Source organism: Haematobia irritans, chromosome 5 (genome assembly GCF_050003625.1).
Source record: "Haematobia irritans isolate KBUSLIRL chromosome 5, ASM5000362v1, whole genome shotgun sequence".
Taxonomy (NCBI): domain Eukaryota; kingdom Metazoa; phylum Arthropoda; class Insecta; order Diptera; family Muscidae; genus Haematobia; species Haematobia irritans.
The window spans coordinates 131,537,564-131,561,623 of NC_134401.1; the positions used below are offsets into that span (position 1 = coordinate 131,537,564).

General features: G+C 34.8%; 1 protein-coding gene across 1 annotated transcript in view; it reads right to left on the reverse strand.

Annotated features, from left to right (window-relative positions):
* Window positions 1-24,060, reverse strand: part of conu (Rho GTPase-activating protein conundrum) — a 372,761-nt gene that overhangs the window by 18,974 nt on the left and 329,727 nt on the right. The window contains exons 5-6 of the mRNA XM_075313922.1: window positions 8,878-9,360; window positions 5,276-5,343 (exon numbers count right to left, since the gene is read on the reverse strand). Of these exons, the coding sequence (XP_075170037.1) occupies window positions 5,276-5,343; window positions 8,878-9,031 (222 nt within the window). The 5' untranslated portion in view covers window positions 9,032-9,360. The remainder of the gene's footprint in view (window positions 1-5,275; window positions 5,344-8,877; window positions 9,361-24,060) is intronic.

Sequence of the window (24,060 nt, forward strand, 5' to 3'; positions counted from 1 at the left end):
TAACTTTGTCATTCCGTTTGTAACACATCGAAATATTGCTTTAAGACCCCATAAATTATATATATTCTGGGTCGTGGTGAAATTCTGAGTCGATCTAAGCATGTGCGTCCGTCCGTCCGCCTGTTGAAATCACGCTAACTTCCGAACGAAACAAGCTATCTACTTGAAACAAGTAGTTGTTATTGATGTAGGTCGGATGGTATTGAAAATGAGCCATATCGGACGACTTTTACGTATAGCCCCATATACACCGACGCTCAAATTTGGCTTGCGCAGCCTCTAAGAGAAGCAAATTTTATCCGATCCTGCTGAAATTTGGTACATGGTGCTAGTAAATGGTCTCTAACAACCATGCAAACATTGGTCCACATCGGTCCATAATTACCCAGCAAAAAAGCATCACCAAAAAAGTGATGAAAATGTTCTTTTTGGATCCGGAAGTGGTGAAAAATTGACGCAGAAGTGATGAATGTAACATGGGCTTGTCATAGGACGGAAGTCATCCATTTCAACAGCCGTTGCACTGAATTTGCATCACTTCTTTAGGTGTGATCCGAACTCAATGTTTTGGATGTAAATTAAAAAAATCTGTGATATTTTGTCAAATAAATAATTTTTATAATTTTTTATAATTTTTAATGGATTCTAACGTTTGACCTTAAATATTTTCAAAAATTCACAATTTTTCAGATTGGATTTCGCATTTTTTTAGACAAAATTTAAATGATTTGTACCATTCTATGAATTCTTACTCCGTTTTTAACGTATTTGAAACAAAAAAAGTTAAAATTATCCATTAAAAGTATGAAAACCCAAGTTATAAAAAATAGAATTGAAAGCACTTCCTGGATAGTTAAAATAAAGATCAGCATTGGGAGTGCGTATTCTGGAAGTGCTTTTAAAGTTGTGCCGTTGGAAGTACTTCCAAATTTTTTTGCTGGGTATATATAGCCCCCATATAAACCGATCCTTCGATTTGGCTTGCGGAGCCTCTAAGAGAAACAAATTTTATCCGATCCGACTGAAATTTGGTACATGGTGTTAGTATATGGTCTCTAACAACCATGCAAAAATTGGTCCACATCGGTCCATAATTATATATAGCCCCCATATAATATATATATAGGAGCCCGGAGCCCCTTGGAAGGGCAAAATTCATCCGATTCGGTTGAAATTTGGTACGTGATGTTAGTATATGGTATCCAAAAACCATGCAGGAATTGGTTCATATAAGTCCATAATTATATATAGCTCCCATATAAACCGATCCCCAGATTTGACCTCCGGTGCCTTTTGGAGAAGCAAAATTCATCCGGTCTGGTTGAAATTTGGTACGTGGTTGTAGTATATGATATTTAACAACCATGCCAAAAGTGGTCCATATCAGTCCACAATCATATATAGCCCACATATAAACCGATCCCGAGATTTGGTTTTGGAGCCTCTTGGAGGAGCAAATTTCATCCGAGTCAGTTGAAATTTGGTGCATTGTGCTAGTATATGGCCGATAACAACCATGCCTAACTAGGTCCATATCGGTCTATAGTTATATATAGCCCTCAGATAAATCGATCCCCAATCACACAAAAATTGGTCCATATCAAGTTCATAGTTGTATACAGCCCCCATATAAGCGACCCCCATATTTCAATTCTGGCTCTCTACGTACCGTGCAAAAAGTCCATATCGATTCGTAATTATTTGTAGACTTAAGGCCTGGTTATGCATCCAAAAACGGAACGTAAGCGTAGCGTGGCGTGTCAGCTGTTTGTTTTTGCTATACGACAGCCCATACAAACGATTACCCAACTTTTCCACAACGTAGACGTGTCGTATGATTCAGAAAAAACAAAAGTTGGCGTGTCGTTGTCGTATCAGCTGATCGAAAAAAACTAGCGTCATCAATTGAAAGAAGAGGGAAAAAGTTATTTAGTGAAAATAAAGTTAAGTAAAACATAAAACTGGGCTGTGTTCGTTTAAAATGGATGAAGAGAAGTTAATATTATGCGTGCAATCGCATGAATGTATTTATAATAAATTCTGTGCAGAATACCGACTTCCCGAAAAAAAGCAACAGCCTGGAAAAGAATTGCGGAAGACATGCAACTTCCTGGTAAGAATTTTTTTTTCATTTGCACCATTTGTCTTTAAGCTATGGTATGTTTTGCAGAGGACGTTTGCATAAAGAGGTGGACAAGCCTTCGGGACAGGTATTCCAGGGAAAAGCGCCAATCGAATATTCCATCTGGCAGTGGCGCCGTTCGAAAAACACAGTGGCATTTAATGGATGCCATGGAATTTATTCTCCACAAGTTTAAAAGACTTAGATTCACTTCTATATCACTCCAGTTCATTTTGAATTTTAAGAAAATCAACCTTTTGCGCCTCTTTTTGATAGTTTGTTTATAAGCTATCTGATCATATGCTACGTTTTTTTCAATTAGGCTAATCGCCAAAAAATCATACGTTGCCGTTACGCTACGGCTACGCTACATTTTTAGATGCATAACCAGGCCTTTACCTATACATAACTTTGATATATACCACGTATGGACTAACTCACAATTTAGAAAACGATGTTAAGAAGTTTTAAGATACCACAACCCAAGTAATTCGATTGTGGTTGACAGTCTTTCATAGAAGTTTCTACGCAATCCATGGTGGAGGGTACATAAGATTCAGCCTGGCCGAACTTATGTTACGGCCGTGTATACTTGTTTATTTTTTCCCCAAACCGTCTAACTGCTTGATACAGTAAAAATAAAAATTACTAAAACTATTTGTGTTTTAAACAAATAATTAAAAATAAAATGAACATATAAAAACTAAGGATTTTTTCATGTTTTACTTCCAGTGTGATAGAAAAATTGAATGCCTTGAAGGCGCTCCCTTGGGAGAAAAATTTTTCGCTCTTTCGTGAAACATCATCGTTTAATGATGTCGAACTAAAAATTTTCTTTGGAAGCCCATAAAAAAAATTGGAAAAAGTAGGATTTTCTCGGTTTAGAAAAAACCGGAATTTTTTTCCAAAACCGGTGTACGGTGTTTTTTGAAACAAATATTTGACATAATCGGTTCAACCGGTTTTCATAAAAGCACGTAACTTCAAAAGGAAAATCTAATTTTATTGTCACAAAAAAATCAACGGAAAAAATAATTCGATAATTTATTCAAAGTTGGACACATTTTGTAATGCACCTACACTCAAAAAAAAAGTTTACTTGGATCCAAAGATTTTGACCTTCCTTTAAGAATTTTGGTATTGATTCCGAGCCAAAGATGCGGCTTCTTTAAAATAAAGAAATTTTTTAGCGACCCATCTGGCTTTAAATCTAGGACCAATAAATTATTAAATTAAAATTAAAAAAAAAATAAAATTATTAATTAAAATTAGGAATCTGATATAAACTTTATATTAATTAAAATGTCATTATTTTAAAGGAATTTGTCCTTAATATTTTGTAAATTTCGCTTCCTAAAATTTAGGTTGCGTAATCTTTAATATCACGTAAATATTTTTTTTAATTTATAAAAACCGAAACCCGGTTGTTGAAGCATTGAAAATACCGGTTCTACCGGTTCACAGAAAATGGGATTTTCATGAAAACCGAATATAGGTGTAAGAAGCTAAACCGGTCCAACGGTTTTTATCCACCGATTTTGATCGGTCTAATTACAATGCCTCTAATAAATTCGGGTTTATTTGCTCTCAAAGAAAAGTCTTCCTAACTAAATTTGACTAAAATATCGTTCCGAAGGAACATATTTATTCTTTGGGTGAAATACAAAATATGTATGTTATATGTCTTCAATTTTATGAAATAATGCGAAATCGTCGTACAGTACCTTTACTGAAATTGTGTTGCAAGTAGTCAACTGTTTCATTTCTTCGGTATCTCCCTACAAGAATACGATTTCGGTATTAACCTATGACAAAGAAGATAGAAATTCCATCGAAATATCAAAAAACCATGTTATCGATGGTCATAAACCGGTTATCGCGGTTAATCCTTTTTTAACTATCCGGTTCTTGTTATTGAATCCGTTTAACCGGTGTCGGTTTTGGACATCCTAGTAGCCAACTTGAAGAATTCTAAACTGATGCTTTTGAAAAATTAAACAAAAAGTGAAGAAAATTTAGCGCTGTAATCATTATATGCAACAAAGTTTATAACTTTAATGGGCAGCTGTGAAATTAGCAATAAAGTGAATTTTAGTAATAGGCATAAATTCTTGAGTCAATGCCGAGATGGGCTAACGATTACTTAATTTTAAGCCAGCTTATTCTAATATTTGTAGTTATAAGATATTTCGAATGCAGTAATTCAACTAAAATATAAATAAATAAAAAAATATCTAATTGCATTTTCAATCCGAAGATGCAATAAATTTAGTAATTTATGTTAAACTAAATAAAATTAATTTTATTTTTTTTCAATATAAACTATTATTTTTTATTACAAAATAACAATTTTTAATTACTATAAACCACAAATAGTTTATGGAATTTGTGTGTATTAACACAATTTTCCATTTATTGACTTCAATCATCAAATGTATGAGAATTTTGTCTTTAGGTCATAATTCATTCTTGTCAATTATGCGATATAATAGCCGTTCTAAACCACTTTTGTTGTTTGAAGTTAAACGTATTGACGACTCGTATTAATTGGCTATATATATGGCTATAAAAATAACTTGGTCAAGTGATTTTTAAGTGCATATTTGTGAAAATTATGCTTTCAACCATAGACATTGTAATTTTATCCATAGTGTGTAATAAAATTCTATCATAAATTTAATTTCAACTCCATTACATTATTCGCTATCAAGATGGCGGCGTAAGACAACATGCAAGAAGAACTTTATAGGTTTTTTGTTGGAACATTAACTAAACTACAATTCACTACTACTACTAATAGGTTCATAAACTCATTAACTATCATTCATGTCCCATATTATTGGAGGACCTTTTCGAAAGAATTTATGTCTACTAATCAGTTTATGTCATCAATTGGTGTCAAAGTTGTTCGATGGCATGCATTTGTCAGCTACTTGTCCAAGGGAATAAGAAACTCTAAAAATACACTGAAAATAAAGTGCTTGAAATTTCAATAGAGGACTTATAAGAATTTCAATATAAAAATCCATTATGATTTGAAGTTAAGTTAAATATTTTAATTCAAACTTCTGTATACCTTTACTTTCAGTGTATTTGTCCATAAATGGAAAAGTAATTTGGTGAAGTCTATGGATTTTTTCCATGCTTACATACCTGCTCAAATGGCTTGGTTAATTGTGGAAATCCAGCAGCAATTAGCCATTCAGCTTCAAATTCACCCTCTGTGGATATAAAAAAGAGAAAGATAAAATTAGGAAAATTTTCTATAAACTACAGTACGAAGGTGATTCGATAGGCACTTATCCTGAAAAAAAAAGAATAAAAAATCGAACTCAACACACTTTGCCCGGCGATGCTCAAACTTTTTAACTCCTTGGTGAAAAATTCAATTTCTCTTCGCATGGACGTACAAAAAAAGGGGGGCCGGGCAACCATGAAAAAATATCTATAGAAAATTATCTTGGCCAAGGTCAATACTAAAATTTCACACGAATGAAAATAAGTTGCGCTGGTAGGTGTGAGTGGCCGCGCTATCATGGTGCCATAACTTTATTTTTTGCCAAGGCCCGTAGATATTTCTTCAATTGAGCGCTTCTTCCTTTTATTAATTTCAAAGCTTTCAGAATCAAAAAATAGTAAGATGTCGTGAATAACTCTTCTTTAGAGTAGTGCAACCTTGTAAGCGAGAGACGAAGCACCCGCTTACCCTAGTGTAACTCAACTGCGCTTATTTCACCTTCACTATTATGTACATCTTTTTATGTATTCAATTAAAAAATTAATTGATTCAACAAATTTTTTAATTGAAACTAAAAATCAATCACAAAAATTAACAGTATCATTTAATTTTTAATTGGATAAATTAATTTTTTACTATCATTTCTCTGATTGAAGACATTTCAATTAAAAAAATTAATTGGATCAATTAATTTCGTTATTGAATCCGAATCTTTTGTGTGAAGACATTCTAGCCTTATATGTCCAGAAAAAAGCGCTGAAATTTGCAGTGAAAATTTTGTGCAGCAAAGTAGTGCCTACAGTATGGACATCATAATTTTAGGGCTTTCAAATTGAAATTTTTTACTGGGTATGGATATCATATGATTAATAATCTATCTAATCTAGCAATAATATTATCTCCATTTCATTGAAAAATCTCTCTTGACTGACCTGGTTTCTCCTAAAGTGGCACAACACTTTAGGAGAAAAATTGCAACTTTTTCAAGCGGTGATACCTTTGTGTCACCATTTTGCTGTGCCACTAAATGTGATACTATTTACGTTATTGGGCCACTTGGATTGGATTCTTAGTTGTTGAATTTTCGTTATAAAAAAGTGTGACACTTTTTGTGCCACTTTTTTAAAATGGCTTGTGACAATTATTGTGCCACTTTTTAGAAATTCTCAACGGTAACGCTGCTGGGGAATACCTCAGTTTACTTACTATAGATAATTTTTTGCATACTTTTGGTGGTACAGATAACCGTTTGGGGAAATACTTTATATGAAGGAAAAATGCTAACAGCTTCGAAGCCTAAACTCCATTATTTTTAAGGCATCAATCCCATACATAATTTTACAAGGATTTGGAATCAAAATTAAAAAAATATATATGCGGTACAAAAGGAATTAATTTAAATGTGGCACAACATCACCAAAAATTTGCACAAAAATGTGAAAAATATAGCATAAGTAGCTCAAATCATCAACGTTTGAAAAAGGTCGCAAATGTGGCACTAAAGCAGAAAACCCTGATTGCATTCCTCTTGTCTACTCCATACATATATAGGATTGGGGAATTGCAGGTATGTCTTCGTCTAATCGGTATGGCCTTCTTCTCAATTAACATTAAAGCAATTCCTGCTTAGTACCTATTAGTACAAAACACCAGTGTACAGACGCCAAACATTGCGTACCCAATTTCACCCATTTCTACTATGAAATCAAACCGTCCACTGCTCCCTTGTTAAGAAGAGTCATTGCAATCCATCTTGCAACCTTTTGCCAGTTTAAAGGATTGCTCTGACCTACTTTGAGGAATTGTTTAGTTTGATCGACAATGTGCTTGGGTCGGTTAAATCTACACTGACAGGAAACGTTTTGTAAAATTCTAGAATTTTTTCAATAAAATTGAACCAACGTAACAATTTCATAAATACAATAACGCTTTCGTTATTGCTATGATTTTTATATTTAATAACAATACAATTCATACTATTAATGAACTTGTTCATTGTATCAATGAAAATGTTTTGTTGTTTTCAATGAAAAGTCCTTGCTTAAATTTTAATGAAATTTTCTTTCTGTTTACATTCTACAGACAACCATATGCCAACATTTCATTTCATCAGCGGTCCCGTAGTTCCGACTGCAATAGCCGTTGTATAGGATACGGCACCTGCGATCTTTTAAAATGGCTACTCTCGATGGTATGCCACTAAGCGTTTTGCCACGTTGGGTGAGAAAACTCGGCATCAACCCAACCGAGCCCAAAGTTTTGTGTAGTATATGACCATCCCGGCATTTTGAAATGCCTGCGGTCGCAGATAACTTCTACACTTGTAATCGGGAATCTATCAATACGAGATTATGGAGTTTTGTGACTTTTTCCTCCCTGGTTTATCAAAAGCCGACATACGTTCATATTGAAACTCTTTTAACACCACGGAGCCACCGTGGTGCAATGGTTAGCATGCCCGCCTTGCATACATAAGGTCGTGGGTTCGATTCCTGTTTCGACCGAACACCAAAAAGTTTTTCAGCGGTGGATTATCCCACCTCAGTAATGCTGGTGACATTTCTGAGGTTTCAAAGCTTCTCTAAGTGGTTTCACTGCAATGTGGAACGCCGTTCGGACTCGGCTATAAAAAGGAGGTCCCTTGTCATTGAGCTTAACATGGAATCGGGCAGCACTCAGTGATAAGAGAGAAGTTCACCAATGTGGTATCACAATGGACTGAATAGTCTAAGTGAGCCTGATACATCGGGCTGCCACCTTACCTAACCTAACCTAACACATTGTTGACGGTCTAAGTAGCTAGTTGTCCTAACTTCCAAAATCAAATATCGCGACACCGGCGGACATTCGACATTTTTCCATGTCGCTCGAACACTTCATCTACCACTGGCGGTAAATACTAAAATGGCAGTTCGATTCAGTGTTGCCAGAGAAATTTTTCGGTTTACCCTACAAGGAAAAAAATTCCCTACTTTCCCCCACATTCCCAAAAAGTTTTCCTTACAAATTCCCCTACAATACTTTTCGTTCTTTAAAATAAAATTTCCTATAGAAATAAAATGTTGACAAAATTTTTTATAGAAATAAAATTTTGACAAAATTTTCTATAGAAATACAATTTTGACAAAATTTTCTATAAAAACAAAATTTTAACAAAATTTTGACAAAATTTTCTATTCCTGCTCTAGAGCAACAAAAATGTAAATATTATTAAAAAATTTGTTGAGTGCAAACGTCCCTACGTTGTGTTCATACGTCCCTACAAGACACTAAATATTAGAAAATAACCTACATGTAGTGAATTTCCCATACTTCTGGCAACACTGGTTCGATTTGCTTAGCATATCAGAAATAATCATTTACTAGAAGATACTATATGTTACTATAACTTGGAGTATTAGTATTACTCTTGATTCTAGCGGTGAGGCCAAATACTTATCGAATCACCCTCGTTAATCCAATATTTAAGAATTAATATTATCAACTCTCCATAAAAACAAAAACCTCAAAAACTCACCTTCATATTGTATTTCCGGTTCATTATGCGGTGAATGTGTGTGTAGTAGATACTCATTAAGGAACTCACTGTAATCCTGATCGGAGGTATTATCCAAAGATGTATTACTGCTCATTTTATTACTCATTTTACTGGTATTGGGAATATATGGCATGGTGTGTGATCTCGTCTGTGTGGGTGAGTGCGTTGAGGGGCTTCAATTGATTTAAGGGAATTTTAAACTAAGACCACTTGTGTATTGTGTTTAATCTAAGGTCTTCTTTAATTAAAATAAAATCGAGTAATATCACTTTATAAATTTATGGACACAATCAACTGCAGCAATACTCAAATGGGGGAAGACTAAAGTTGATGCGTTTTAATGGTCGTAGAAAAAGCCCAACTATTGCTGCTTGCAAACTGCAGTATGCAGTGCAATGCCAATTGGAAAAAAGGCTAATGAAACATTTCAAACGGAAATAAATATTGACGACATCTTGGCATCTGTAAAAGAAGAAAATAAAACAAAATAAAAAACATTGCATTAAACAAAAAACAACTTTAAGTAATAATCTACTAATACAACTATTGTCAGTATTATTGTGTAACTAGGAAATTTTATTCAGACATTGGATAACAAATAACCTCCCCTACTCATTAACTATATTTTCGTAATATAGTTTAAAATTAAATAATTAGTAATATGTGGTCATATGCTCTGTGCGATCAGTTATATCAATGAACTCTTATTATTATCTAACAATTTATAGATGTAATTAGAAATAATCGCGTAACACACAATTAAATCAATTTTGAGAATAACGTGTGTGGAGCATGTAATAAATGGTTTATTAATATTTTTTTTTTTTTTTTGTCCAAATGTGGGTCACCAACTAGTGTTGCTGGCATTAAATGAATTGGGGTCTACACTCGAAAAAAAAAACACATGAAATGGTAAAAATAAGGTAAAGAAATAAAGAAGATAGTCTAGAGAGAAATCAGAACCAAAACACCTACCTTTGCATTTTTAAAAAAATTTGGAAAAGTCGATTTTTTTATTTTTTTCAAAAATTGGGAAAAAAGAATTTTCGATTATTTAAAAAAAAAATTGGAAAAGTGGAGTTGTCGATTTTTTCTAAAATTGGGAAAGTGGAGTTGTCGATTTTTTCAAAAATTGGACAAGTCTGCTTTTAGAGTTTTGGACTTTTTGAAATTTTAAAAATTCGACTTTTCAAGCTTTTAACTTTTTCAAAACGTGGAAATTTTAATTTATCGAGTTTTCAAATTAAAAAAAAGGAAAAATTCGACTTTTCGAGCTGTGGTTAAATCCATTAATATTCACCCTCCATCTTTAGCTCTAGCTTTAGTGATGGGCCATTGTGATACCCCAAGTGATACCCCATTGTGATACCCCAAGCGATGAACTTCTCTCTCATCAATGAGTGCTACCCGATTCAATATTTAGCTCAATGACAAGGACCCTATTTTTTATAGGCGAGTCCGAACGGCATATCACATTTGGGGAAACCACTCATTGAAACACTGAAGAAATATCACCTGCATGCAAGGCTGATGTGCTAACCAATTGCACCAAGGTGGCTCCCAAACACACAAAAAATTTTCAGGAAACATTTTCTTAATTGAGTTTTAATAAAATATTCAATTAAAAATTTAATTGATTTAATTTATTTTTAATTGAAATAAAAATCAATCACAAAAAATAATAGTATCTATTAGTTTTTTAATTGGATCAATTATTTTTTTAAATGACTTTCTGTGATTGAAGACATTTCAATTAAAAATTAATCTGAAAAATTAATTTCGTGATTGAAGACAAAAAATATTTTTTTTTTTGTGTCATGAGTTGGTTTAAAGATTAGCGAAAATGTGCTTTCTTTCAGAAAGGGTCCCTTCCATTCCTTTCCATGTAGCGATAATGAATGACTCTCACATCGTTAGCTCGCTTTTCGACGACCAACGAATTGCTGAACTATCCACCGTATTCTACTTATTTTAAATCGTGCGATTTTTTCATGAAAAGCTTTCGGATTCTAAAAGAACTTTATCACTGCACTGAAAAAAAATGTCTTTGACCTCAAGTCAAAGATTTCGTGTCCTTAAAATTCGAATATGAATTTTGCATAACATATGTTAAAAGGCACATTTCTCTAATATAATTTATTTTCCTTGTACAAAATGAGATAAACAGTTCTATGAAGTGGTTTCTTTTATTTTAGTGAATCGACTTAAGAATGGGTATCTTTATATGAAAGAAAATGTTGATGGGCTTAGATCAACTTGGCTTTAATAAATTTGACAAATTCTTTAAAATTAATGAAATTCTCTTTAAAGCCTTCATAAGTAGTAGATGCACTCAAAACAAAAAGTTTACTTGGACCCAAAGATTTTGACATTCCCTTAAGGATTTTGGTATTGATTCCGAGCCAAAGATGCGGCTTCTTTAAAATAAAAAAAAATTTTAGGGACCTATCTGGCTTTAAATCTAGGACCAATAAAATTAAAATTAGGATACAGATCTCATTTATCAAATTTTCCTTCTCTTTTCGCGGTTTAATAATAAAAGTACTCACGTACAAAAAATGCCAATTTAAAAATCCAAATTATAACGGATACTTCAAAGTACAAAATGTTTTCTTAATTTCAAAAAAACTTTAAACCAAAGACGCTAAATCCTCAAAATAAGTCTTAGCCTATATTTGAAGCGTTTTCATCTTAAATCTAAAGTTTCAATATTTCAGTTAATTTAAAAACAATTTCTTTAAATCAAATATGTGCTTCTTTATTTTAAGAAAAATTAGCCTTAGTTCAAAGACATGCGACTTTAACGTAGGGATGCAAATTTACAAAACTTGTGTCCTAAATTTAATGGAATAAAATTTTGAAGCAAAGATTATAAATTTTATTTTAATTAAAATTTCATCATTTGAAAGAAATTTCTCCTTGATATTTTGTAAATTTCGCATCCTAAAATTTAGGTTGCGTTATCTTTAATATCACGTAAATATTTTTTTCAGTGTGGCTTTCAACACAATTGCTCATATTCCAAACAATTTATTAACATTGGGTATTTATTTTAAAGATGGGTTTTTACTTAAAATAGAACAATATTTCAACGGGAAGTCGAGTCTAAGGTTGGAAATTTAAGTTGTTGTTAACACGTTTTTAAGGGACTTTGAAAACACATGAAAAAAACGAATGATTTCATATTTAAAAGATAATTGTGTCATAAAGATATCCTTATTTCTATTATCTGCTTCTTTAGCTCAAAACTAATACCAAAATCATTAGTGTAAAGACATAATCTGTGGAACCGGGGAAGCTATTTTTTCAACTCGGCAAAAACAGAATAAACTTGTGATAGAGTTTTTGCTGGGTAGCTTTTAACAGGTTGACTGATAAGTCCCCGGTCTAACAAAGAAAAACACATTTTTTTTGTCAAAATTCGTTTTTATTATTCAACATAGTTCCTTCAAGAGCGATACAACGCTTATAACGACCTTCGAATTTTTTGGTACCATTTTGGTAGTACTCCTTCGGTTTTGCCTCAAAATAGGCTTCAGTTTCGGCGGTCACCTCTTCTTTGAAGCCAAATTTTTTCCCTGTGAGCATCCTTTTGAGGTCTGAGAACAAGAAAACGTCGCTGGGGGCCAGATCTGGAGAATACGGTGGGTGGGGAAGCAATTCAAAGCCCAATTCATGAACTTTTGCCATCGTTCTCAATGACTTGTGGCAGGGAGCGTTGTCTTGGTGGGACAACACTTTTTTCTTCTTCATATGGAGCCGTTTTGCCGCGATTTCGACCTTCAGACGCTCCAATAACGCCATATAATAGTCACTGTTGATGGTTTTTCCCTTCTCAAGATAATCGATAAAAATTATTCCAAGCGCATCCCAAAAAACAGAGGCCATTACTTTGCCAGCGGACTTTTGAGTCTTTCCACGCTTCGGAGACGGTTCACCGGTCGCTGTCCACTCAGCCGACTGTCGATTGGACTCAGGAGTGTAGTGATGGAGTCATGCTTCATCCATTGTCACATATCGACGGAAAAACTCGGGTGTATTACGAGTTAACAGCTGCAAATACCGCTCAGAATCATCAACACGTTATTGTTTTTGGTCAAATGTGAGCTCGCGCGGCACCAATTTGGCACAGAGCTTCCGAATATCCAAATATTGATGAATGATATGACCAACACGTTCCTTTGATATCTTTAAGGCCTCTGCTATCTCGATCAACTTCATTTTACGGTCATTCAAAATCATTTTGTGGATTTGTTTGATGTTTTCGTCGGTAACCACCTCTTTCGGGCGTCCACTGCGTTCACCGTCCTCCGTGCTCATTTCACCACGCTTGAATTTTGCATACCAATCAATTATTGTTGATTTCCCTGGGGCAGAGTCCGGAAACTCATTATCAAGCCAAATTTTTTCTTCCACCGTATTTTTTCCCTTCAGAAAACAGTATTTTATCAAAACACGAAATTCTTTTTTTTTTGCATTTTTTTCACAATAACAAAAGTTGCTTCACAAAAGACGCTCTATCTCACAAACTAATTGACTTACAGACGTCAAATTTTGTGTCAGACCGGGGAGCCATATTGTTACGTGTGCCTATATGCGTCCCAGGAATGACCATCAGCTCCGCCTAGCTCTAGTGGTTTCTCCCTCAAGGTGGTCCATCCCGTCATTCCAGCCCTAGGTCCGTATCAATAAACACAAATGTTCCAAAACTCAACAATAACAACATATTCCTTAAAGTGGGAGGTGGATGGAAACCTCCAGTCGCCCGCCCTGCCATGGTCACGAGGATTCCCCTCCATTCATCATGACCCCTAAAATCCGCTCAAGCCCTTACCACTATGTGTCAGACCGGGGACTTATCAGCCAACCAGTTAAAGTATTGTTCTTAATAGCCAGCTCCCAGCGTAAAAATAATAATGTATTGGATTTAAATAATACTTAGACATGTTTTGAAACATTTTCCAATAAAATGTAATTATCTTTTAAGATAAACAATTATCTTTGAGTGTACGGCTGCTGACAGTACTCTAAACTTCTAAGTAGCTCTGGTATGATTTAACAATTTGCTTGTTTACTGTTTATACCGCATTTCCGTTTCACAAATCATTTATTTGTGTCGCCGTTTATTTTATCATAACACCATCAAAATAAAAGCCATTGGATGATGATGGTGGTAGTAATAGCAAACATCAAGCTTTTTTTATTGTATCTCAAAAGGAAACCAAAGACCAACACATAGGCACAACTCAAAGCGTTTCTAATTGATTATTAAATGCGTGTTTTTATAAAACACTACCCCAGTTTCATGGCATATTAGTTCGAGGTTCCATAGAGATAAAATACACAAACTATATATGTCGCCACTATACACTTGCATTCAAGCAGTGGAAGTGTACTCGTATAGCATGATTGTCAGACTGACGACATTCAACTCTGTATTGTATCAACCATCACAACGGAGAGTGGGGCATAGGCCCCAATGCAACAATTATCACAATAAATGCTGAGACATTATGTCTGATTATGCTTTGGATCAATAAATAGAGCTGCTACCGCTGCGGCTACAATTGTTTAATAAATCATAGTCATTAAATATTTTGATATCCATAGAAAATTTGTGAGATGAATGCGTAATTACTGCGTGTCAGGTGCAAACGTCAACCAACTATAATTTGCTATTAGTACATAATTGTGTGTGTGTGTCTTTTTTCAAATGCTAGTGATATTAACTTTGTCATTCCGTTTGTAACACATCGAAATATTGCTCTAAGACCCCATAAAGTAAATATATATATTCCAGGTCGTGGTGAAATTCTGAGTCGATCTGAGCATGTCCGTCCGTCCGTCTTGACTTGAAACTTGGCACAAGTAGTTGTTATTGATGTAGGTCGGACGGTATTGCAAATGGGCCATATCGGTCCACTTTTACGTATAGCCCCCATATAAACGGACCCCCAAATTTGGCTTGCGGGGACTCTAAAAGAAGCAAATTTCATCCGATCCGGCTGAAATTTGGTACATAGTGTCACCATATGATCTCTAACAACCATGCAAAAATTGGTCCACATCGGTCCATAATTATATATAGCCCCCATATAAACCGATCCTCCGATTTGGCTTGCGGAGCCTCTAAGTGAAGCAAATTTCATCCGATCCGGCTGAAATTTGGTACATGGTGTAAGTATATGGTCTCTAACAACTATGCAAAACTTGGTCCACATCGGTCAATAATTATATATAGCCCCCATATAAACCGATCCCCCGAATTGGCTCGCGGAGCCTCTAAGAGAAGCAAATTTCATCCGATCCGGCTGAAATTTGGTACATGGTGTTAGTATATGGTCTCTAATGACCACGCAAACAATGGTCCATATCGGTCCATAAATGTATATAGCCCCCATATAAACCGATCACCAGATTTGACCTCCGGAGCCTCTTGGAAGACCAAAATTCATCTGATTCAGTTGAAATTGGTACGTGTTGTTAATATATGGCCTCAAACACCCATGCAAAAATTGGTCGAAATCAGTCCATAATTAAATATAGCCCCCATATAAACCGATCGCCAGATTTGACCTCCGGAGCCCCTTGGAAGAGCACAATTCATTCGATTCGTTTGAAATTTGGTACGTGATGTTAGTATATGTTATCCAATAACCATGCAGGAATTGGTTCATATCAGCCCATAACTATATATAGCCCTCATATAAACCGATCCCCAGATTTGACCTTCGGTGTCTTTTGCAGAAGCAAAATTCATCCGATCTGGTTGAAATTTGGTGCGTAGTGGTAGTATATGATATTTAACAGTCATGCCAAAAGTGGTCCATATCACTCCATAATCATATATAGCCCCCATATAAACCGATCCCGAGATTTGGTTTTGTAGCCTCTTGGAGGAGCACATTTCATCCGAGTCAGTTGAAATTTGGTACATTATGCTAGTATATGGCCGTTAACAACCATGCCTAACTAGGTCCATATCGGTCTATAGTTATATATAGCCCTCAGATAAATCGATCCCCAATCACAAAAAATTGGTCCATATCAAGTTTATAATTGTATACAGCCCCCATATAAGCGACCCCCATATTTCAATTCTGGCTCTCTACCACGTACACTGAAAAAAATATTGTCGTGAGGTTAAAGATTTCATGTCTTTAAAATACGAATACAAATTTTGCTTAGCTTAGAAGACGCATTTCTCTAAAATAAAGTTATTTTCCTTGTCCAAAGTCGATAAACTTTTCAATGAAGTCGTATTGTCCTTATAATAAAGTGATTTGACTTAAAAATGTGTATCTTAACATGAAAGAAAAAATTTATAGGCTAAGGTCAACTTGACTTTAATAATTCAGAAAAATTCTTTAAATTTAATGAAATTGTCTTTAAATTTGTTGTCTTTTTGCATCTTGACTACAAAGCAAAAAATCGTTCAAATATAGGACATTTTTTTTCAAAACTTTATTTTAAAGAAGTTTTTTATTTCAAACATAGCATAATTTCTACTGGAAGTAGAGCCCTAATTTGGAAAATAAAGTTGCCGTTAACTCGTTTTTAAAGGACTTTGATAGCATATGAAGAAAAAAAGCTGAGAAAGCGAAAAATTAAAATTTGCTTCCTAGAAGCAAGCACACAAAACCTAAATTTAAAAGAGAATTGTGTCTTAAAAGTATCCTTACTTGTATTCTCCGCTTCTTTGGCTCGGAATCAATACCAAATTTTTTAAAGTAAAGACAAAATCTTTGGAAATGAGTATGCTTTTTTTTTTCAGTGTATGGACTAACTCACAATTTAGAAAACGGTGTTAAGAAGTTTTAAGATACCACAACCCAAGTAATTCGATTGTGGATGACAGTCTTTCGTAGAAGTTTCTACGCAATCCATGGTGGAGGGTACATAAGATTCCGCCTGGCCAAACTTACGGCCGTATATACTTGTTAGTTTGTCCCAGACTGGGTCATAAGGACGTGTCTATGGGGTAGTTCTACTAATTTGTCCTAGGACGTGTCCTTTGGAATGGGTCCAAGTTGTATCCCAAAGTGTAAATTTAGTCCGTCAATGACAATCACATCTTAAAGTGAACGGTCCTCCCTTACATACGTTTTGATCAGAACTGGGACTGGCCTATACACACCAAGGACTCTTCCTGTATCGGTCATGGGGGTTGATCCATTTCCCGTAGGGTTAGGTTAGGTTAAAGTGGCAGCCCGATTAAGTCTCAGGCTCACTTAGACTATTCAGTTCTGTGGTGTGATATCACATTAACTAAAAGTACCTATTACATATGGACACTTCTAGTTTTAACCGCTGAACCTTCTCGATTATTTCCTTCTGTTGAACCAACCAGATTGTTCCAAAAACATTAGCAGACTGCTTAAGTTAAAGTTTTCCAGGTCCGCCAGTAATCTAAAGCTATATGTCCCTAAAATTTCCTTACGCCTTACATAAAATGCAGGACATTCACACAAGAGGTTTTTAAATGATTCCTTTTCCTCCGTATCATGACGGCTCATACAATAATCATTATCCTTCGAGCCAATAGTTTTTGCTTTTACTTGTTTTTTAATATGACTATAAAAAAAGTTTTGTTTCAGTTTGTAATTATTCTTTAATAATTTTTTTTCACTTGCGCAAATTTTGATTTGATTTTATAAATATGGAATTTTAGTTTTTCTACGAAAACTAACACTTACTTGAGTTCTTTCATATTTTATCGTTTTGATTGCAATTACGAAATTTCGAACAGAAACAAAAAACGAAACAAGAAAATATTGTCGAAAAGAAAAATTATTATTACTTTTCGGTTTTCTATTTGGCAATTGAATTTCGTCAAACAATAAAGAAAAATGTTGAAATTGTTCGTATATATTATTGTGATGTTGTCATAGTTTTTGTTCTGGTCGGTTTGTTGCAATTATGGATAATTGATTGCTGTTGTTGCTGGTACTGCTGCTGCTGCTGGTGGTTTCTGTTGTTTCAACTTGAGCACCTTTATGATCAAAATAAACAAAAACTATGATATGTACTGCGTACTGAGTATGTGGTTGGCTTTTTTAAGACTACGTATATACGGTTTGTAATCCTTCGAACGGGCTTCTTACGCAATCTTTGTATGGGGCCTTAAGGTTGTCTATGATAGTCTCGAATATATTTTGTTTGAACATAAGTATCATTGTTGTTAATAATAAATAATGATTTTGAGGTGTTTTTAGAGAAAAAAAAACAAATTTTTGAATTCACGTTATTTTCTATAATAGCAGGAACGTGCCTTTAATTAATTCTTACAAAATAGCGGTGATTTTTTAATTTTAACATATTCCCAGACATCCAAAAATAATAAGAAAATTGCACGTGTTGCGTAGTAGTATAAATGATGTTTTATGGAAATATTTGCAACGAAGTTTTGTATAACAAAAAAATACATGTAGGTGTAAATAAATGCATAAATCGATACCCCAAATTCCGCAAACTTGAGAAGCATGAGATTTTTAGACCAAGAATAGCACCAAATGAACCAGACGTGCGCGAAATTTTTTCAATCATTAATAAAATTAATTATCAAAATATTTTTCAATTATTGAAAAATTTTATTATAATAATCTCAAACAACAAAACATTATCAATATCCCCACTGAAAGAATTATTTATTCATATCCAAATCTATACCAACATTGGAAATGTTAACTCAAAATCGCACCACGATTTATTTTTGCCAAATTTTTGGAAACTAATTGAAATGTTAAATGAATCATTAAGGAATTCTCTAATTAGTTTCCAGTAACGGTTCCCAAGCTGGTTCAGGATCCGAATCACATTTTCTCTGTTATGGTAGGTTCTATATCTTTTGAATGAAGTGCACACCCTCAAAAAAAAATTGCTTCTGTAACATATGCCCCAAACACATTTTGCTTCAAGCATATATATTTTCAGGATTGGTCCAAACAAAATATTGTTTGTATTGTTATGTTTCACCTCAGGCATACAGTTGAAGAAATTTTTTTCTTGAAATTTCCTTTGTGTATATATATTTTTAAGGCGCCAAATGGTTACTTCCATTATTTTACACACAAAAAAATTTCACGAAAAATTTTCCAATTAAAATTTTAATTGAGTTTTAAAAAATATTCAATTAAAAATTTAATTGATTCAACAAATTTTTTTGATTGAAACAAAAATCAATCACAAAAATAATAGTATCAATTAATTTTTTAATTGGATCAATTAACTTTTTAATTGACCTTCGATTAATTTTTTAATTGATACTATCATTTCTGTGATTGAAGACATTTCAATTAAAAATTAATTGGATCAACTAATCAGAAAAAAACTTTTTTGTGTGTACTTGCAGCATACTCTCTAGGTCTCTCTTTCTAAACACATATATGTTTATAGGATATTTCTAAATTAATATATGTTTGCATTCAATCATATTATATTTACAAACATTTCATGTCCCAAACATAATATGTTCTAACATATTAACATATATGTCCCAAACATGTTATGCTAGTTTATGAACATTATATACATGCACTTAAAAATATTGTGTTAAAAAAATTGAGTTCAAAACATATAATTTTTACATCCAAACATATGAAAAACAGTCTTTTTCGTCCGTGCAGTGATAGAGATGGTGCTTCAAAGTCTCCTCATCCCCGAAAAACACCTACATGCACAATCATCCTCTACTCCTATTCGGAACTGGTGTGCTCTCAACTCTAGGTTAGGTTAGGTTAGGTTAGGTGGCAACCCGATGTATCAGGCTCACTTAGACTATTCAGTCCATTGTGGTACCACATTGGTGAACTTCTCTCTTATAACTGAGTGCTGCCCGATTCCATGTTAAGCTCAATGACAAGGGACCTCCTTTTTATAGCCGAGTCGGAACGATGTTCCACATTGCAGTTAAACCACTTAGAGAAGCTTTGAAACCCTCAGAAATGTCACCAGCATTACTGAAGTGGGATAATCCACCGCTGAAAAACTTTTTGGTGTTCGGTCGAAGAAGGAATCGAACCCACGACCTAATGTATGCAAGGCAGGCATGCTAACCATTTCACCACGTTGGCTCAACTCTAGGTGCCCGGTCATGATTCCGTCCTCACTGCTGTCCTACGCTCATTCAGTGATCTAAGGTCGGCTTCTCCTCAAAATACGCCCTACATACACCATCATCCGAATATTAATGTTTCAAGAGCCCAATGTTATTTTTGGATGGGGAACATGTTAAATGTTTGTTGCAACCATGTTACTTGCTAGGAAATTGAATGATATGAATGTTTCAAGAGCACAATATTATTCTTGGATGGGGAACATGTAAAATGTTTATTGGATCCATATTATTTTCTACAAAATTATTCAGCAGACTTCGCCAAGCCTTTTTATGTTTGGCGAATATATAATATTGTTGCGACCACTATGTTCCATGTTTCCCGCCCAAAAATAAGGTTATGCCTTTGAAATATGTTTGATGTGATCATATACTCCAGATTCCCGCTATGATCCCCACCTGACTGTCGTCCTACTAGTAGAATTTTCGTCATCATTCCGACCGTTGAACTGTTACATATCTCTTTATGTGCCTCACGTGCCAATACGGCCTGCTAAGCCGCTAAATTCATTTAACTTTCTATAAATTTGTTTCCCTTAAATGTGCTATCTGTAACCGCCAGATACTGTGGCTTTCCTCGCCACCGTACTGCAATGGTTAGCATGTCCGCCTTGCATACAAATGCTCGTGGGTTCATTCCCAGTTTCGACCGAACACCAAAAATTTTTTCAGCGGTGGATTATCCCACCTCAGTAATGCTGTCGACATTTCTGGGTGTATCAAACTTCTCCAAAAAGGGTTTCACCGTAATGTGAAACGCTGTTCGGACTTGGCTATAAGATGGAGGTCCCTTGTCAGTGAGCTTAACATAGAACCGGGCAGCACTCATAGATAAGAGAAAGTTCACTCATTCGTATTTTTAAGGAAATTAAATCTTTAGCCTCACGACATTTTTTCAAGTGTACATTCTCTCCACTTAATTTTTTTTAGGATTCATTTTCGTTAATCTTGATACAATTGAAATTTGTTTTCAACAAATTGTTGATCAACGAAATCAACACCTATTGATCCAATGATCTGCATTATCCATTAATCGGGATAATAAAACGAAAAGAACATAGATTTTCCATTGACTCAGTTATGGTGAAATAAATATTGCCTGTTTATCTACATGTCCATGTCAATTTTTCTCTCAAATTATTGCCACAGCATTTCTTTCCATTTCGATGTGCTTAGAAAATCATGGCATTTATTTCATCGGTTATATCGGATGCCGAAATATGTGTACTTACAGAGAGTATAACACATACCTGGAACAAATAACAAATGATAGGCTATAATTTTTCTCATAGGAGTGCACTTTTCTGGTGGAACTGTCATTCTGGCTTTCGGTTAACAATTGCTGCTATTGCTGTTTTTTCACCAAATCCAATATGAAAAGACACACACAAGGTAAAAAATCCAGTATTAATGATCAAAACCCGGTTGCAATTCACCTATGAAATCTAAACTGAACCAATAACTAAACCTGTGCTGCATTTCAACAACCGTGTTTGGAGCTAAGTAATTTTTTTTTTCGTTTGCCAACACTTGTTTCGAATTTGTTGGTTTTGTCTTCAAATAGTCATCAATTTCAAATGGCGTTATATGTCCATGTCTGACTGCAACAAAAAAAGAAAAAACCAAAATGCTTTCGTTCGTTGTATATGTGTAGTGTGACAATGATCAGTTTTAAATTACTGGCAGTGGTACTTCTTGAGCCAACAACTCTGTCCTGGAGACTCCCCACCTGATGTTCTATTACCGCCACGCCGCCTGATTGGCTCAATTTTATTGTCAATAAGTATTGGATGCAAGGTGACCATTGAAAAATTATGGTTCATTTGTTTGTTTTAATTGGAGAACAGCATGAGGAAATGTGTTATTTGTACAAGATGCTTCAAATTGAAATGACCATATATGTACACACAGATGACGGTACTTGTGGTTATATAGATATTGACTTCAAATGTCGTTTGTATTTTATGGATATTCAATATAGTTAACGGTAGATATCAAGTGATAAAGTACTGAGAAAAGATATGTGAAATTAAATGATTCCATAAAATGTAAATGTTCTCATCTCTACTATTGTGAAATGGGTGGAATAATGTTTGTTTTTTCAGAAATATCTCGTATTATTAGAGATAACAATCTCGTGATAGTTTTGGGAAGAATGGAGGGGTATTGGATTTAAATACCACCAAGCTTTATTTTGTTCTATATCGGTTTCTAGGAAATCTTAATTGTTTTCATTATAGGTTGCAAAAAGTTGCGACAATTTAGCGATAAAATCAAGAAAAAATCGCGGACGAATCTTATGTACCTTGCGCAATGGATTGCGTACAAAGTTATACTGAAGACTGTTATCCACAATAGAATTACGTGAGTTGTGGTAACAGCCACCGTGGAGGTCTTAATGGTGATGTGCCCAGTGCACTTGCATAACAAGAAGATGACCTAGGTCATACTAATTCGAGTCTGAATTAATTAGAGAACACGGATTGCGTATATACTGAACTGATAGCTTCAACCGGTCAACATATGAGAACTGACTATATGACGACACAGCATATTTATGAGGGTAATCTGAACTCAATTATCGCAAAACATAGAGTACTCAGACGAGAACCGGATATATTTCGGTGATCTGAACATTTATACGGATGGTTCTAAAATAGTCAAGGGCACAAGCAGTGGATTTTACTGCAAGGAGTTGGGCATTGAGGAGTCCTTTAAGTTGGACGACGAATGTAGCATATTTCAGGCGAAGATATTCGATGTTGCAAAAGTTTTCGGACTTCTATAGATGAGACCGTTATTTAGATGCTATATCAGCATTTTTCATCGGTAGATAGGCAGCAATAAAAGCCCTGGGCAATACAAACATAAGATTGAAGGTAGTCAGTCGCTGTCGTAAAGAGCATATGATTCTCAGTGCACAGTATAATGTAACTCTTTGCTGGGTACCTGAACATTATGGCATAAGGGGAAATGAAGAGTCAGATGTAGTGGCTAGCTGGACAAATAATGTCCCTACAGACGTTTTTCCTCCTCTTTCTTTGTATATTTACAGAATCAATGGCAAATATGATGACCTATCGAAGAGATGTTGGGCTGCGAGCAAAAAAAAACTGATATGGGACGAAAATAATAGTAGACACTCTGGAATACTAATGATCAGGAGGTGAGACCGTTAATAGGAATCATAAACGGACACCATACTCTGGGAAAACGCTGGGTAAAGGGATCAGCCTAAAGAATGATGATATTTAAAGATGGTGTTTGGACCCTGAGGCTGCGGTAGATTCATACCATTTTCTGTGCCAGTATTAGAATAAACAAGTTACTGGCCTTTTATTTCTTTTAGACTATTACCGATTTGCGAAACTGCAGTCTGAAGAATATTCTCGCTTCCATCAAGGCATTACACATGTGATGAGATTATTCTAGCTGGGATGGAACAGTCACGAAGTGGAAGAGAAAATGAGTTTGATGGATCGCAATGGACCAACTAGAGACTGCAGTCTGAAGAATATTCTCGCTTCCATCAAGGCTTCTGGGTGAAGGATCTAAGTCGATCTGAAGGACATTACACCATATGATGAGATTATTCTGGCTGGGATGGAACAGTCACGAAGTGGAAGAGAAAATGAGTTTGATGGATCGCAATGGACCAACTATGGTCTAAGTGGACACAAATCCGTGATGCAAGAATTCGTATCATCCTCCATAGGAGGCTCAAGATGTAAAATCTGGAGATCGGTTTATATGGGGACTAAATATAATTATGAACCGATATCAAACAATATTTGCACGGTTGTCACGTACAAAATTTCAACCGTATCGAATGGAATGTACTCCGGAAGATAAATCGGTTTATATGAGGGCTATATATAATTATGGACCAATATATAATGGCTATATATAATTATGCCATAATTATGCCATTAGGAGGCATATATTACCATCACGTACCATCAACCGGATCGTATGAATTGTCCTCCTCCAAAAGGCTGCGGAAGTCAAATCAAGGGTCCATTTATATGGAGGCTGCATAAGCGATATCG